General features: G+C 41.7%; 1 protein-coding gene across 1 annotated transcript; it reads right to left on the reverse strand.

Annotated features, from left to right (window-relative positions):
* Positions 1-2,411: 2,411 nt before the first annotated feature.
* Positions 2,412-13,475, reverse strand: LOC125714336 (lysosomal-associated transmembrane protein 4A-like). Its single transcript, XM_048984841.1, has 7 exons — positions 13,265-13,475; positions 10,414-10,534; positions 8,661-8,737; positions 4,100-4,222; positions 3,403-3,498; positions 3,203-3,301; positions 2,412-3,077 (listed from the first exon to the last, which is right to left on the reverse strand). The coding sequence occupies exons 1-7, from the start codon at positions 13,361-13,363 to the stop codon at positions 3,003-3,005; spliced, it is 690 nt and encodes a 229-aa protein (XP_048840798.1). The 5' UTR covers positions 13,364-13,475; the 3' UTR covers positions 2,412-3,002.
* Positions 13,476-13,695: the final 220 nt, after the last annotated feature.

Genomic DNA, 13,695 nt, shown 5'->3' on the forward strand with positions numbered 1-13,695 from the left:
TATCATTTATAACACTGCATCCCATTTAATCCACTGGAGGGGCACCGATTTGGACACCTCATCATGATTTCTCACCACTTAGGAGTATCATTTATAGCACTGCATCCCATTTAATCAACTGGTGGGGCACCGATTTGGACACTTAATCATGATTTCTCACCACTTACGAGTGTCCTTTACAGCACTGCATCCCATTTAATCCACTGGAGGGGCACCGATTTGGACACTTCATCATGATTTCTCACCACTTAGGAGTGTCCTTTACAGCACTGCATCCCATTTAATCCACTGGAGGGGCACCGATTTAGACACTTCATCATGATTTCTCACCACTTAGGAGTGTCCTTTACAGCACTGCATCCCATTTAATCCACTGGAGGGGCAGCGATTTAGACACTTCATCATGATTTCTCACCACTTAGGAGTGTCCTTTACAGCACTGCATCCCATTTAATCCACTGGAGGGGCACCGATTTGGACACTTTTCATGATTTCTCACCATTTAGGGGTACCATTTACAGCACTGCATTCCATTTCCTCTTCTGGCAAGGTTGATTACATTGTCTTGTTCTGTAGTGTGTCATCATACCTCACAAGGCGGGGACACCCTAGACAGCACTGTCACTTTGTCCACTCTAGAGGGCACTTCAGCAATGTGTTTTCAACCATGTGGACGGTGCTTCGCCCCCCTGTGTCCAAGTGCTCTTGATTATATTATATATGCAGACACACATAAAAAAAATATATATATATATATATGAGTGTGTGTGTGTATACAGTACTGTGCAAAAGTCTTAGGCAGGCAAACAAAATGATGTTTAGATTGTCCTCGTGTTGGTGTAAAACTATATTATGCCTGTCAAAGTGTGTCAGCTTAGCCATTTCAGAACCTGCTAAAATCATCCTTGTATTTGCAGCGACCGTCCAGTGCAGCCATGTATCTTTTGACTTGGCCACTAGCACACCTCATACAGCTAGTCAATCTGTCACTGACTTTTTAAACCAATATAATTAATTATTTAATTGGGCTGTTGGTGAAATTTAACAAAATCATGGAACGGCTGAGGTGCCCCTGAGGAGAAGTTTGGGAACTGAAGTGGTGTTCATCTAGCCATCCAACTAGATATCAGTAACTTTTTAGAAAACAGAAGAAATTATTACTCTGCCTCATGCCCATTGCTTCCAGGATAGGCTCCAGACCTCCCGTGACCCAGTAGGATAAGTGGTTTGGAAAATGGATGGAAGAAATTACTAGTTTTTATTGTGTTATTCATAAATTTGCACGTTCTAATGTTAAACTGTGTTTTTTGATTCTAAGCCAAAGTACACTTGCTACTCAGATAAACAGCTTTAAACATTTCGTTGGACTGCCTAAGACTTTTGCACAGTACTGTATGCATGTATGTCTGTATGTATGTATGTATGCGTGTATGTCTGTCTGTATATATATATATATATATATATATATATGTATGCATGTATGTCTGTATATATGTCTGTATGTATGCATATATGTATGTATGCATGTATGTATGTATGTATATATGTATGTATGCATGTATGTGTGTATATATGCATGCATTATTTGCTTCATCTGCGCATTACTCTGGACAAAAGGCAAAGAAAATGTAAATGCAAATTCATCAAAACATTTATATACAAGACTTTTCTCATATAGATGTAAGGCCTTCAAAAAAATACGATTTTAGAAATATTGAATGATTACATTTTGCATTCCATCAATACTATCATAACTTGCATGTCATCCAGTCATCTATCATTTTTACCATTTATCTAGTATGGGGTGATACAGAGTGTGGAGTCAAGGGAACACACTGAAGGGTGCCACTTCTTCGTAGGGTACACACACACACACACACACACACACACACACTTCCACGAACTAAAGACAACTAACAGATAACTCAGCTGCGTCTTTGGACTGGACAGAACACATAAGCTCCACACTTAGAGCCGGGAGCTAATTAAACATGCACTGGTGGATGTTTATTTTTGAAAAATTTTGTGTATGCATTTTCTACTTGGAGTTTGTTTATGAGAACAGGAGGCACTCAATAAGGGTGATTCACACGAAATCTTGATTTCGAGGATTTCAAACATGAAGTATTTAAACACACTTGCGTCAACAAATTTCTTTTTTAGCTATTAATAACCAGGTCTGAAGTGTTTGTAATTTACAGAAAATTTCACATTTCCCAAAAAAATCTCATTACCACAACAGTCTGGAAATATCAACACTATTAAGATCTTGTACCTCAGAACTTTTTTGCCCTTGTTTCTGGTCCAATAACTGGAAGCGTTGCATGTATGCATGTATGTATGTATGCATGTATGCATTATCTGCCTCATTTGCGCATCACTCAGGACAAAATTGTCAGGCAAAGAAAATGTAAATGCAAATGTATCTAAACATTTATTGAAGGTACTTGTTTTCCATAAGGAACCATAAACAAAAGAAGCATCATGCCACCACTGAAGGTCACGAGCCCAGCTGCTCTCTTTGGGCTGTGACCCAGCAGAAGCCCCAGCCCTCACTCCTTTTAAACAACACAAACCCTACAGGTGAACAAAACACAAACGCAAGAGACGAACAAAAGCTTAAGGAAGAACCTTGGTGTACATGAAAGTTGTAATGGGGGCGTTTTCATACAGGTTACATATAAACTACTCTTCATCTTCGATTATGTGGGAATCAAGAGGAGGAAAACCTATGCAGAACTACGTAAAGTGCCAAAATCAGATGAAGAAAAGGTTATATTTAAATGCACATATTCATATTCACTCATTTAAGGAGTAGACAGCGGCCAAAAAAGACTAATCAGAAATCAAGCAATATTATTGCCATGTGAGATTTTATCAAAACAAAAGACAGGAGTAAAGGAAAAATGTAAAGGACACAACCGATGGCCACCCTGCAAACTGCGGGGGCCAGAGGATGCTGAAGGTGCAGGACTCCACTACGCAGGCAGGAACGGGGCACCTCAGGCAGGCAGGTATGGAGGAGGAGGCTCCTTCTCCGGCATCTTCATGGCCATCTCATAGGTGGGCAGGACATACTGCACGACAAGGACAGGGGTTCGTAAGGACGCTGTTCCAATCAGCCAATCATTCAGGGAGTGTTCAATTTATATCATTCTGATTGGACAGTGTCGCATTGCCTGGTAGGGATTTAAATGGGTACCTGGAGAGGTGCTTCAAAGGAGGGATAGACTGCAATCTCAGGTAGGTGCCTGTTGTTGATGTACTTGTAACAGTTCCACACGCAGTTGATCAGGTAGGCCTTATCAGGAAGGGAGAGAAAGCCGCCCCAATGAGAGGAGAATCAATGAAAAACACATCAAACTTCTCATGTCCGTCTAGAAAATTTCACCGGATCTTTACCTTGAGGATGAGGAGGAAGGCGAAGAAGACGAGAACGAAGAGGAGCAGGCAGCTGTTGTCAAGGGAAAGCAGGCTGTCCTTGTAGGGGAAGTCCGGCTGGGGGGGGGAGGAGGGGGGCATTTTTACAAGCTATGGACACTACGGTATGCCAACAGCGAGAACATACCACCAGCAAAGAGAAGCAGCACCACAAGAAGTCCCAGACTAATTATATTGAACTACTGGTGGAAAAAGTCAAATGGCACTAAAATTGTGGTTTTTGGGCTGCATAACATCTTTTGTGCCTTAATGAAGAACCAAAATGGGGAATGTGAAAGTGCGAGTAAGGGCAGATCATCTAACATCTAATCAGATGTGCTTACTAGAAATTTAACTCCTCATACCCTACTAGGTTTCACACCAAGTCTGACTTACACAGGCTAAATAAATTCAGATCATATAATATACTGGTTACAAACAGTTAATTTCAAACATAAAAAAAATCATTCTATTCTTAGTGATCCTGTGAAGCTAACTATATTGCACATAAAGACAAAAATTATACACACACATATATATATAAAACACAAATATACTAAACATATTTACATTGTACCTGCAACTAATTATTTAACTAATATTTCCTGTGCTAAAAGGAGTGCAAAATAAATGTTGAATCGACAGAGTCATTCCCCCACATGACTAGCAGGTAACTGACCAGCTGCTCTAGATAATCCTTGATGTGTGGCAGGTAGCTGAGGGAGCTGACAGCCACCAGGCAGCTCAGGGCAAAGTCAAAGAGCTGGTAGCAGAAGAAGGGGATCAGCCAGCCATCGCGGTGCTGAGAAGGAACAAGCAAGTACAGTCAGACAGGCAAGCGACAGTATCTCACATCAGAAGCACCATTCATGTGCATCTGCCCTAGTTTGAGACTTTGCAAATCATGCATTTTCTGCCTTTTTTATGGGATCAGACATGGTAAGATCATTACCACCATGGCAACATTTTCATTTTCAGTTCGCACAACTGTTGGAATATACCTGACAATTTATAAATTAATGGAGAATTAAATCGGGACAGAGAATGCAAAAGTTTTCACTGATGGCAATCTGGAATGGTAGATCAAGTGATGGAGTACAAGTGTTCAGAATTTGCAGGACAAAAAAAAAAATAAAATAAAAAATTCAAAGCCAAGATTCCTTGCCTCAGCTTGTCTCCTGATACTGATGTCATATCTGTAAACATGGGTCCAGGGCCAGAGTGAGGGGGCAGACCTTAGAGCTAAGAGTTTGTTGCTGGTATGCAAAACAAATAGAGCAAACAAAACAGCAAAATATGTTGCTTCAAATACACAAAATGTTTTAAAATAGTTTCCCGTTTACTTCTAGGCCTTACAAAACAGCATCTGTTTAAGTGCCTGTTTAAAAAGAAAATTGCGCAGTATTGTCAGTGTAGAATTAGAGCAGAATGGGTATTGTCCTCAAAAACATCAAAAAGCTTTGACACTGTTCATTGTGTGAATCAAGGACATTGTATGACAAAGATGCTGAATCCAGGCCCACCTGGTGGGACTGCTGATATCTGCTCAATACCTCACGGCAGTCTATGCTACTGCTGAACATGCTGGATTATAAGACAGGTAAACTGTACTGCCAGCGTAATTCTCAGCCAGAGATGAGAGTGTTCCATTGCCACCTTCACAGACACTTGGCTGAACCATACTTGCAGGCCCTTTGATTTACAATACAGTACTTAAGGCCAGTGAGCTGAAAAAACCAGCGATCCCAGAGGTGGTGCCGTTCTACCATCGACGGCTCCTGGCGTACAAAGAAAGTTCTTGGCCAACTCACATCAAGTTCCTCACAGTTATATGGCAGCCCTCTGACCTAATGCGGGAATTAAGCCACTATTCTTACTGTTTACATCCAGCTGCAAGCGAATGCTTAGCGAGTCGTACACCGTGATAAGCAGGCAGGAGGGTGAACCCCAAGGCTGATTAATCATCAAGGGGAACTTAAAAAGTGCTGTGGAAGATTCACCAGCACATCGCAACAGCAACCAGAGTCAGGATCACGCCAGAGCATGGCTACACCGGCATTAAAGGGGAGCAGCACGCCCTGCTGTATCTGCAGGACCAACCACGCTCCACCCCACTGCCAGTGAGATATATCATCTAACAACCTCACCAATTACATAAACACCAAAACAAAGGAATGTCTAACACTTTCAGAGACTGAGTGCTTCAGGAGAACCAGGTACAAGCTGCAAAAGGCCATCAGACACACAAATATTGGCTTAGGAGGACAGGTTGGCATCACAACATGGGGGAGCTGACAAGGCATCTGCAGGAGCTACACAGGAGAGAGGCCTCAGATAAAAAAAAAAAAATCCAATTTAACAGGACATGATTAGTCGAATAAATGAACAACATTTTTGCAGTTTGAGGTTCAAAACATTAGCCAGACACCCAAAGCTCCTTGCATAACTGCCTGGGCAGGAAGCGGGGAAAACTTTCAGCAAGGTCAAAGTCCACAAAGCTACGTGCCCTGATTGCATCATTTGCATCTGTGTTCTAAAGACAGACATGCAGAGCACGGCTTGTTTTCACTGACATTCTCAACATCTTTGTTCTAGTCCACAATCCCACAGTGCTTCAGGAGAACAACTGCCGGTATTTCTTGACTCCCTCAGCCAACCATTCATTGTATCCGCCAGCCATGTTTGCTTTTAGCCTGATCTAAGAAGGTTGAAAACAGCAACGGTATTTTGAATAACTACAAGCACCAACTTCAGTGGTCTGGTGTGCAAACCAGAGGAACAGGTCACTGGCTGACACTGTCTTTCTGGCCCTTCATCTGGACAAGATGATCTACACCAGGATGTTATTCAACTTCAGCTCCAATATGCCTGGCAAGCAGGTGGCTGAGCTTCATAGGTCCTCAGATACTCCACCTGCTACTGGTTCCTGCCAGGTAGCATTCATATAGTGTAAGCATTCACCTAAACCTAAAGAACAACTGGGACTATATGGTCATATTCTGAAGCAACCACATCATCAAGTTTGGTTACTGTGGTTATATTCAATCTCATTAGTATCCATAATGATAAATCCTCATTCAGAAATGAGGAGGTGTAGAATCTGGATGGTGCCCCAGCATTAACTTCACCCAGAACATCAGTATAATGAAGGAGATTGTTGTGAACTTCAGGAGAAAGACCAGGAGTCACTCTCCAGTCACCACATGGCTTTTCAGAGAAGGAGTGCAACACATCACAAAACTTTTTTTTGAGTCGCAGATTGGATCATTTCTCAGATCAGCAAAACAAAATGAGGAAAACAAATATCCTTGCTTCCAATTTAGTACTTAATAAACACTTAAGGCAAGGAACTTAAAATGTCCCTTTGATGTGAACACACAGATAACTGCTTTATTTCTGCATCGTGCAGAAGTCCATAGAGGATGCACCATTATCTTCTATCTTATGTCGAGAATGCAACTAATTTCTCTCATGATTTCAACACAGCCAAAGTTATTTTCTTGAGATCACAAAACAACAAACATTATCCATGGAGAAAGAGGGAAGCAGATTCCAGTAAAAAATGCTATGGAGTGCATGCAGATATTTATTTTAGCGCATTCCCACCAAAACTCTAAAACTTCCCCCATGTGCTTCACATAATGGGGTAATTCTTCCCCCATTGGGAGAAATAAGAGTCACGTCCTGAATGCATGTCCTCTATGGACGTCCACAGCATTGAGATTTAGGGAATTATTACTTAAAAAGTAACAGCGGCAGTAAAAATATTTCACCCTTTACAATTAATTCACAAGCGCGCCGAAACGTGACGGGAGGGGTATTCAGTCAGTTACACCACTACTCTCCAGTGTAAACTGTCCACAAGTACAGCCTGAGCCTGAGATGGACAGAGATCAGTGTAATCGCTTCCTACGATGGATGACACCACACTTATCTTCTACCTCAATATCACTGGGAGTGTTCTCACCAAGAGTATCGTCATTCAATGTGGTGGAGCCAAAGTTCAGAAAGTACAGAAAGGCCATACGGCGGGTTTTGAATTGGCCCCAGAAGATAGTAGTAACCGAACTCCCATCTGTCATATGAATATTACAGGACCCAGGTAATCCAGTGGAAAGCTATTCTAGCGGCTTGTGGCTGCTTTCAACATGAAGTACAGTCCAAGTGTTTCTTGTATTCACTGCACTATTACGCATCTTGTCTGTTTGTTTATTTATGCTGTACAATGTTCATTGTTCCACGTGCTGGGTGTGGCTGAATGAGTAAGTATCCCAACACACTCACAACACCTTAAATAACACATAAAGCATCTCGAGTCTTGAAGTTTCATTTGGCAAAAACAAATACACAATAAGAACCTCCACAGCTACATTTTAAGATATTTAAGTTTTATCCGAGTCTTGGCTAGTGAATTACATAAAAAAAAAAAAAAAAGTGTGCTTTGTTTTTACAATACCATCCATCCATCCGTTTTCCAAACCGCTTATCCTACTGGGTTGCGGGGGGTCCAGAGCCTATCCCGGAAGCAATGGGCCCGAGGCATGGAACAACCGAGGATGGGGGGCCAGCCCATCGCAGGGCACACTCACACACCATTCACTCACGCATGCACACTTTAGTAACTCCAATTAGCCTTTTGGACTGTGGGGGGAAACCAGAGTACCTGGAGGAAACCCCACGACGACATGGGGAGAACATGCAAACTCCACACGCATGTAACCCAGACGGAGATTTGAACCCGGGTCACAGAGGTGTGAGGCAACAGTGCTAACCACTGCACCAGCATGCCGCCCCGTTTTTACAATTTTGTAATGAAAATAATTTCTCCCAAAAGGTTTAGTGAAGGTTTCAAGACATTAGTCTGATGGGCTGAATTTTCAGCATTGTTACATATATACTACAGAAATATTAACCCTATTGTGCTGTATAGCTTATATCACTCAATCTACTGTCATTGATATGGTAATTGCATGCATTATGTAAGGAATACATCATGAACAATAGACTACAACAGTGTGGAGACTTGAGAACCAAGCAACAATTCATACCCTACATATATTAAGATTGCAGCAATACACAACAGAAATCGCTCAATACATATTTAAATATCTGAGGGAGATGCTGTGAAGTGTGCAAACAGCTGTCGGAGGTCAACTTAGTCAACAATGTACAAGAAGGTGATGTAACCAGAAGTGGACGCTGTGGTGAAGGGCCAGAATGAAGAAAGGTGCTCAACTTACCGTTATTGCTCCATACACCATCATGGCACTGATAGTAATCATCAGCAATGAGATTGCAAACCCCACGCAGATATTTTCTGCAGGAGACAAGAGAGACAACAGATAGATCTGTCACAAGTCAAGAAGGACCAGTCATTTAAACAAACGCACAAGTGTATAACCATTCATGCCAGCCAACACGGGTGGAAAGTTTGGGTTCAGAAAGGACAAATCCAGCCCAAGATTGGGTTTCTACCAGCCAGTAGCATATAAAGAGTCTCAGTCACAGTCAACTGATTGGTTGAAGCAAAACCTTGGTATGGATTTGTACTTTCTGGACCTGAACTTTCCACCTCTGCCAGCCAATGCACTCTTCAAGAGCAGCGATTCCAAACCCGGTCCTGAGGGACCCTCAGACAGTTCCCCACAGTCCTGCAAATATGTGGACCGTGTGGCAGGCAGCTGGGAGAGTCCAAAAACACAGACCGTCTGGGGGTCCTCAAGGACCGGGTTGGGAAACACTGCAGAACTAGTACTGTTGCCCCCTGAAATGGTAACAAGGAAACACCAAGACTAAGGGCCAATTTTAAAAAAGTCTCAGGATTACATCCTACATCATGACCAACTCGCTACACCATCCATTATTAGTGCTGGTGAAATAAAGGTCAGTTACTGATTACTACAAACCCCTTCACAACTGCTGGCATATTTAAGGCCAATGTGAGAATGTACGTCGATTTCATCTCTCAGGATCAAAGCACTTGCTAACAGTCTATAATGGTTTGTGTCTTCAATCTGCAGACACCAACTAAAACACAAAAAATGGATTCACACAGTGGAGTTTTCTGACCAGAACCTTAGTGAAGTCTTAAGGCTAATTCATAGTTACTGTGGATGTAGCACAGCTGACCTGGCCATTGTGATGCAAGTTTCATTACTGTGGTCAAGCTCAAATATCGTATTTAAGGGAGCAAGTGAGGAAGCACGCCACTCAAAAACTTCAACAATGCGGACAGTTCGTTCTGCAATGGAAATGTGCCTCAATTGTTCATTGGCCAGGGCAACAGGAAGCCAAAGTGGATTGGGCCAATGATGGTCTACAAACACTTTTTCAACCCTCTAAGACCAGACTAAAAACAAACATGGCTAGTGGATTCAAAGAATGACTGGCTGAGGCTATGGATGCAAACTAAAATAAAATATGTTTGTAACTACAATACCATACACCCATCTATGTCCTTGCATACTGTAAGTGCATAATGCATACCACAGTTCATAAACGTGACGCGAGAGCAGCTATGCTCTACAGCCCCACCCCAGGCCTGGTATCAAAGAACAACTTCCTGGCATGTTGGTGCTAAAAGAGCAAGTATCGAGGAACGTGGACAGACTGGCACTGCGGCGCACGTGCTGTGGTGTGTCGGCAGTAAGTATGGACCAGCCCTTTCACCCATTTTAAAACTGGAGATCTGTAAACTGAGGTCATTAGCCTGTATTTCGACACCTCAAAACCCACTTCCTTCGCCACTTGGCAGAGTTAGCATCCACCTGTTCTCAGTAAGGAATCTGCCATGCATGCAAGCATACTGGCAAATCTCAAAACTTCCTTTACAATAGTAAAGTAGAAATATAATTCGTACACTACTTTGCACAAGTTTTTCCCAAATAGCACCTCACTGTAAGTTTCGGCAGTACATGTTTTCACAGTCGTACAGCTGTAAAAATTGTTCAGATGGCATGCAAACGATCTGGCACGCATCAGCATCCAGCATACCTGACATCATGTCAGAAGCAAAGTAATGTTCGATGACCTCATACTGCAGGTCGACGGAAGGGAGATTCTCTGGCTGAGTTATAGTCACAGTCAACAGGATCCCAAAGAGCAGGTTTACAACCTGGAGAAGAGAAGAACAACCAGCAGACAAAAGAACAAATATGAGAAGCCAGATAGTAGAATAATCATGAAAAATTAAGTGCCACCTGGTGAATAACAACCAAAAAAATCCTATTCAGTATACCATGGTGGAGTAGATGACCTCCAGATGTTCTCTGGTGTTTCTAACATGGGAGTCACCAAAAATTTGATACATTCAATTTTATCTAGAAGCACACAGCTTTCTGACATAAAACTATTGGCAGTTTTTAGTAGTCATATTCCATACACATAGAAAGCAAATCATGTAAACACCTAGCAGAATACACTAATTTCAAATAAACATTAGGTCTACTCCCGCCTTATTCTTAAAGGTTGTACACCACACCTAGCTTAGAGAGCAGGCTTTTAGCCTGTTTGAACACTATTTAAATGAACAGATCGAGTTCTGGTCAAGTTGCACTAAATGTGCAACAGATTGCAAATGGTTGCTTGCTACCCTGCTTGTCTTCAGTTCAGAAAAGAGAAAAGAAAGAATTAATAGAAAATTCAGATCAACCCCATTAAACATCCCGCCAGTACTGCATTGGAGAAAGAAAACAGATTTTCCTTACCATAAGATTAAAATGAGCCAATTAGAAGCCTTTAGATAATTTAGAAGTTAGGTAATTTAGGCAACACCTACACACTCAAAAACAATGACCAGTATTCAGAACAACTTGATATGCCAGATAATTTAGGTGAGGTGCAAAACATTCAAGCCTAAAGGATATACAAGATTCCTTGGAAATTACAGTACTGGTCTGGAAGCTGCTTAGGAACATTATACGACCGTCACGTATCCAGGATGCCATTTATTCAGTACAAGTTACTCCAAATTCTTCACACGTGAGGGAAAGAAAACCTCACCCATGCTTGATGGTTTCTGAGCAACTTTTACACAGCCGCCCTTCCCGTAAATCTCATTTGCTCATCCAAGCTGTTTTATGCGTTTGTCATCCTCTCACACCAGGATGAAAACCACATTTCCCCCGCGAACCAGAAAGTTAACATTTCTGCAAGCAGTTTGTTTCAGCGCCGTAGCACTGACTCCACCAAACCTACCTCATTCCCTGAAATGTGTCACAGCTCGTAGTTCCGCGAAAGCCACATTTACCCAGTAGTACAAACAGACTTAAGACACGTTTTTCAAAACTAGGGCAAGACTAATAAAAAGCAGCAGATATTAAGGTTGCATAAATGTATCACCATGGCAGAAAAGCGGCCGATAAAGCGCCGATACCCTCTTTAATTAAAGAGAAAAGCGCTGTATTACAACTTAATAAAACTGGATCTACTTTTAAGTTTGACAAAACAACTGTTAGTGATCCAATCCGGACGCAAATACCACATTATACCTCACTAAAAACTTCATTCATACACTAAAAAAGACTTTCCTACGGTTCGCTTGCAAGGTGCTTTTGTTCCATAGATAATTTAGTTTAAATTCGCCCGTTTGAGAATTCAGCATTGTGAAAATGCATGTTATTTACTTGTTCTAAGGTCATTTTTAAAGACCATTTATAAGTTTTGTTTGATATTTATGTTAACAGTTTCTGCTGTTTGACAAACTGACAGTATATCAGCCAATACAATATTGTTTAAAACTATTGAGTGTACCTATATTATCAATTATTGGAAATACAGCTCCTTATAATCCTGTCTCAGCCCGGTCTTGTACTAATCCAAACCATTATAAATAGCCTAATTATTTATATTCCTTTGAGAATAAGACCGTTTTAATACAAATGTTTAGTCTTTAGTGAGTTAATGTGACTAAAAAAACCCATAGCGAGAGAGTAGAACATACGAGGACTTGTGTTTGCGTAACAGGATAGTTATTACACAAGCCTGAAAACTGAAAAATAAACGTGTTATCTGTTCATCGGACTCATCTTCAGCTGTGGAGGAAAAAACAAATTAAAAGCTTGCATTTCCCTTTGCCTTTCAGTTCATGCGCTCAGCTCTGTAATCCTAAAATAAACAATCAAGCACTTAACCTGGAAAGTAATCACTAATCATTTCCAAGGAGATGTACTTATCTTACGGTTCCGCTACACGTTCACCGATCTTTGGATAGTAAATTTTATACGCTACATATAATCCGTGAATATTTCCGCCAAACTCATTTTACGAGAAATACGTGAGCAATTGTTCAAAGGGCCAACTAACCCCTAGAAGCCACACCTGGGAAAAAAAACACTCTTGACTCTACTGAGTCTTTCTAACTCAATACTCAAAACCCGTAACCACCATGCTTTGCTCACAAGTACTTTTACGCTTATGAGAACAATATCCCTGATCTGTTTCTTAATATTCATTTTAATGAAAGTGATCAGCTCAGATCACTGTACCGGCTTCCGAGTCACATGAACAATCACACTTCTCTGTTCTAAAGGAGTCATTTGCCTAATTGAAAGAACTTACAAAGCGTGGTGCTATTTAGCGCCATTAAAGCTAAGGACTGCTAAACAAGTCGAAGGCGACTGGCGATGAGCCATGACACTGCGGGAACACGATCGCTTTTTGTTATGTTACCCAAGAATAACTGGCGTCTCTGTTCGAAAAGCCAGCGTTGGCCACGTATATATGCGCCCATTTTACCATCCAGGTCAATGCTGGTGCCTTCAGTCCTCGATCGCTCATGCGCACAAACGTCCACGAAAGCCATGCAAACTCAACACCAAACGTACGTTTTTTCCCCCTCACTCACCATGTACCAGGTACCCAGTATGATCGTCCCCGTCCTGACATGGCAACATCCACAACATCTGGTGGTATAGAAGCGCTCCCGATTCGGTTTGAACTGCATGTCGTTCGCTTTTTTTAATGCCAGAGACGCAGTGAAAGGTGTAGGGAGTAGAAATGACAGAGTCTTTCTCCGACTGCCACAGCCCCTGCCCCAGCGCCGCCTCCGTGGCCAGCTGACGCAAACACAAGCAGAAATATTATCAATATACACACGCTTGATAGACAAGCCGATCAGCCAGTAGTGGAGCGTATACACGAGCCGGAGTCGCGTAAGCCTCATAATAAATAACTAAAAGCCAATGTCTATTTTTCTCTATGCGCCCAAAATCGCATTTTATTAAATATGCAGAAGAATTTTATGACGTTTGTGATGAGCCATTTTTGGAGTTTTAT

This window comes from Brienomyrus brachyistius, chromosome 19, assembly GCF_023856365.1.
Source record: "Brienomyrus brachyistius isolate T26 chromosome 19, BBRACH_0.4, whole genome shotgun sequence".
NCBI classification, from domain to species: domain Eukaryota; kingdom Metazoa; phylum Chordata; class Actinopteri; order Osteoglossiformes; family Mormyridae; genus Brienomyrus; species Brienomyrus brachyistius.

Excerpts from the sequence above, each read along its gene's own strand:
- LOC125714336 (XM_048984841.1), bottom strand. The coding sequence starts at position 13,363 with ATGCAGTTCAAACCGAATCGGGAGCGCTTCTATACCACCAGATGTTGT. Across the intron at positions 3,499-4,099 it reads AGGATTATCTAGAGCAGCTG|CCGGACTTCCCCTACAAGGA; the intron begins GTCAGTTACCTG and ends TCCCCCCCCCAG. Across the intron at positions 3,078-3,202 it reads CCTTTGAAGCACCTCTCCAG|TATGTCCTGCCCACCTATGA; the intron begins GTACCCATTTAA and ends CTTGTCGTGCAG.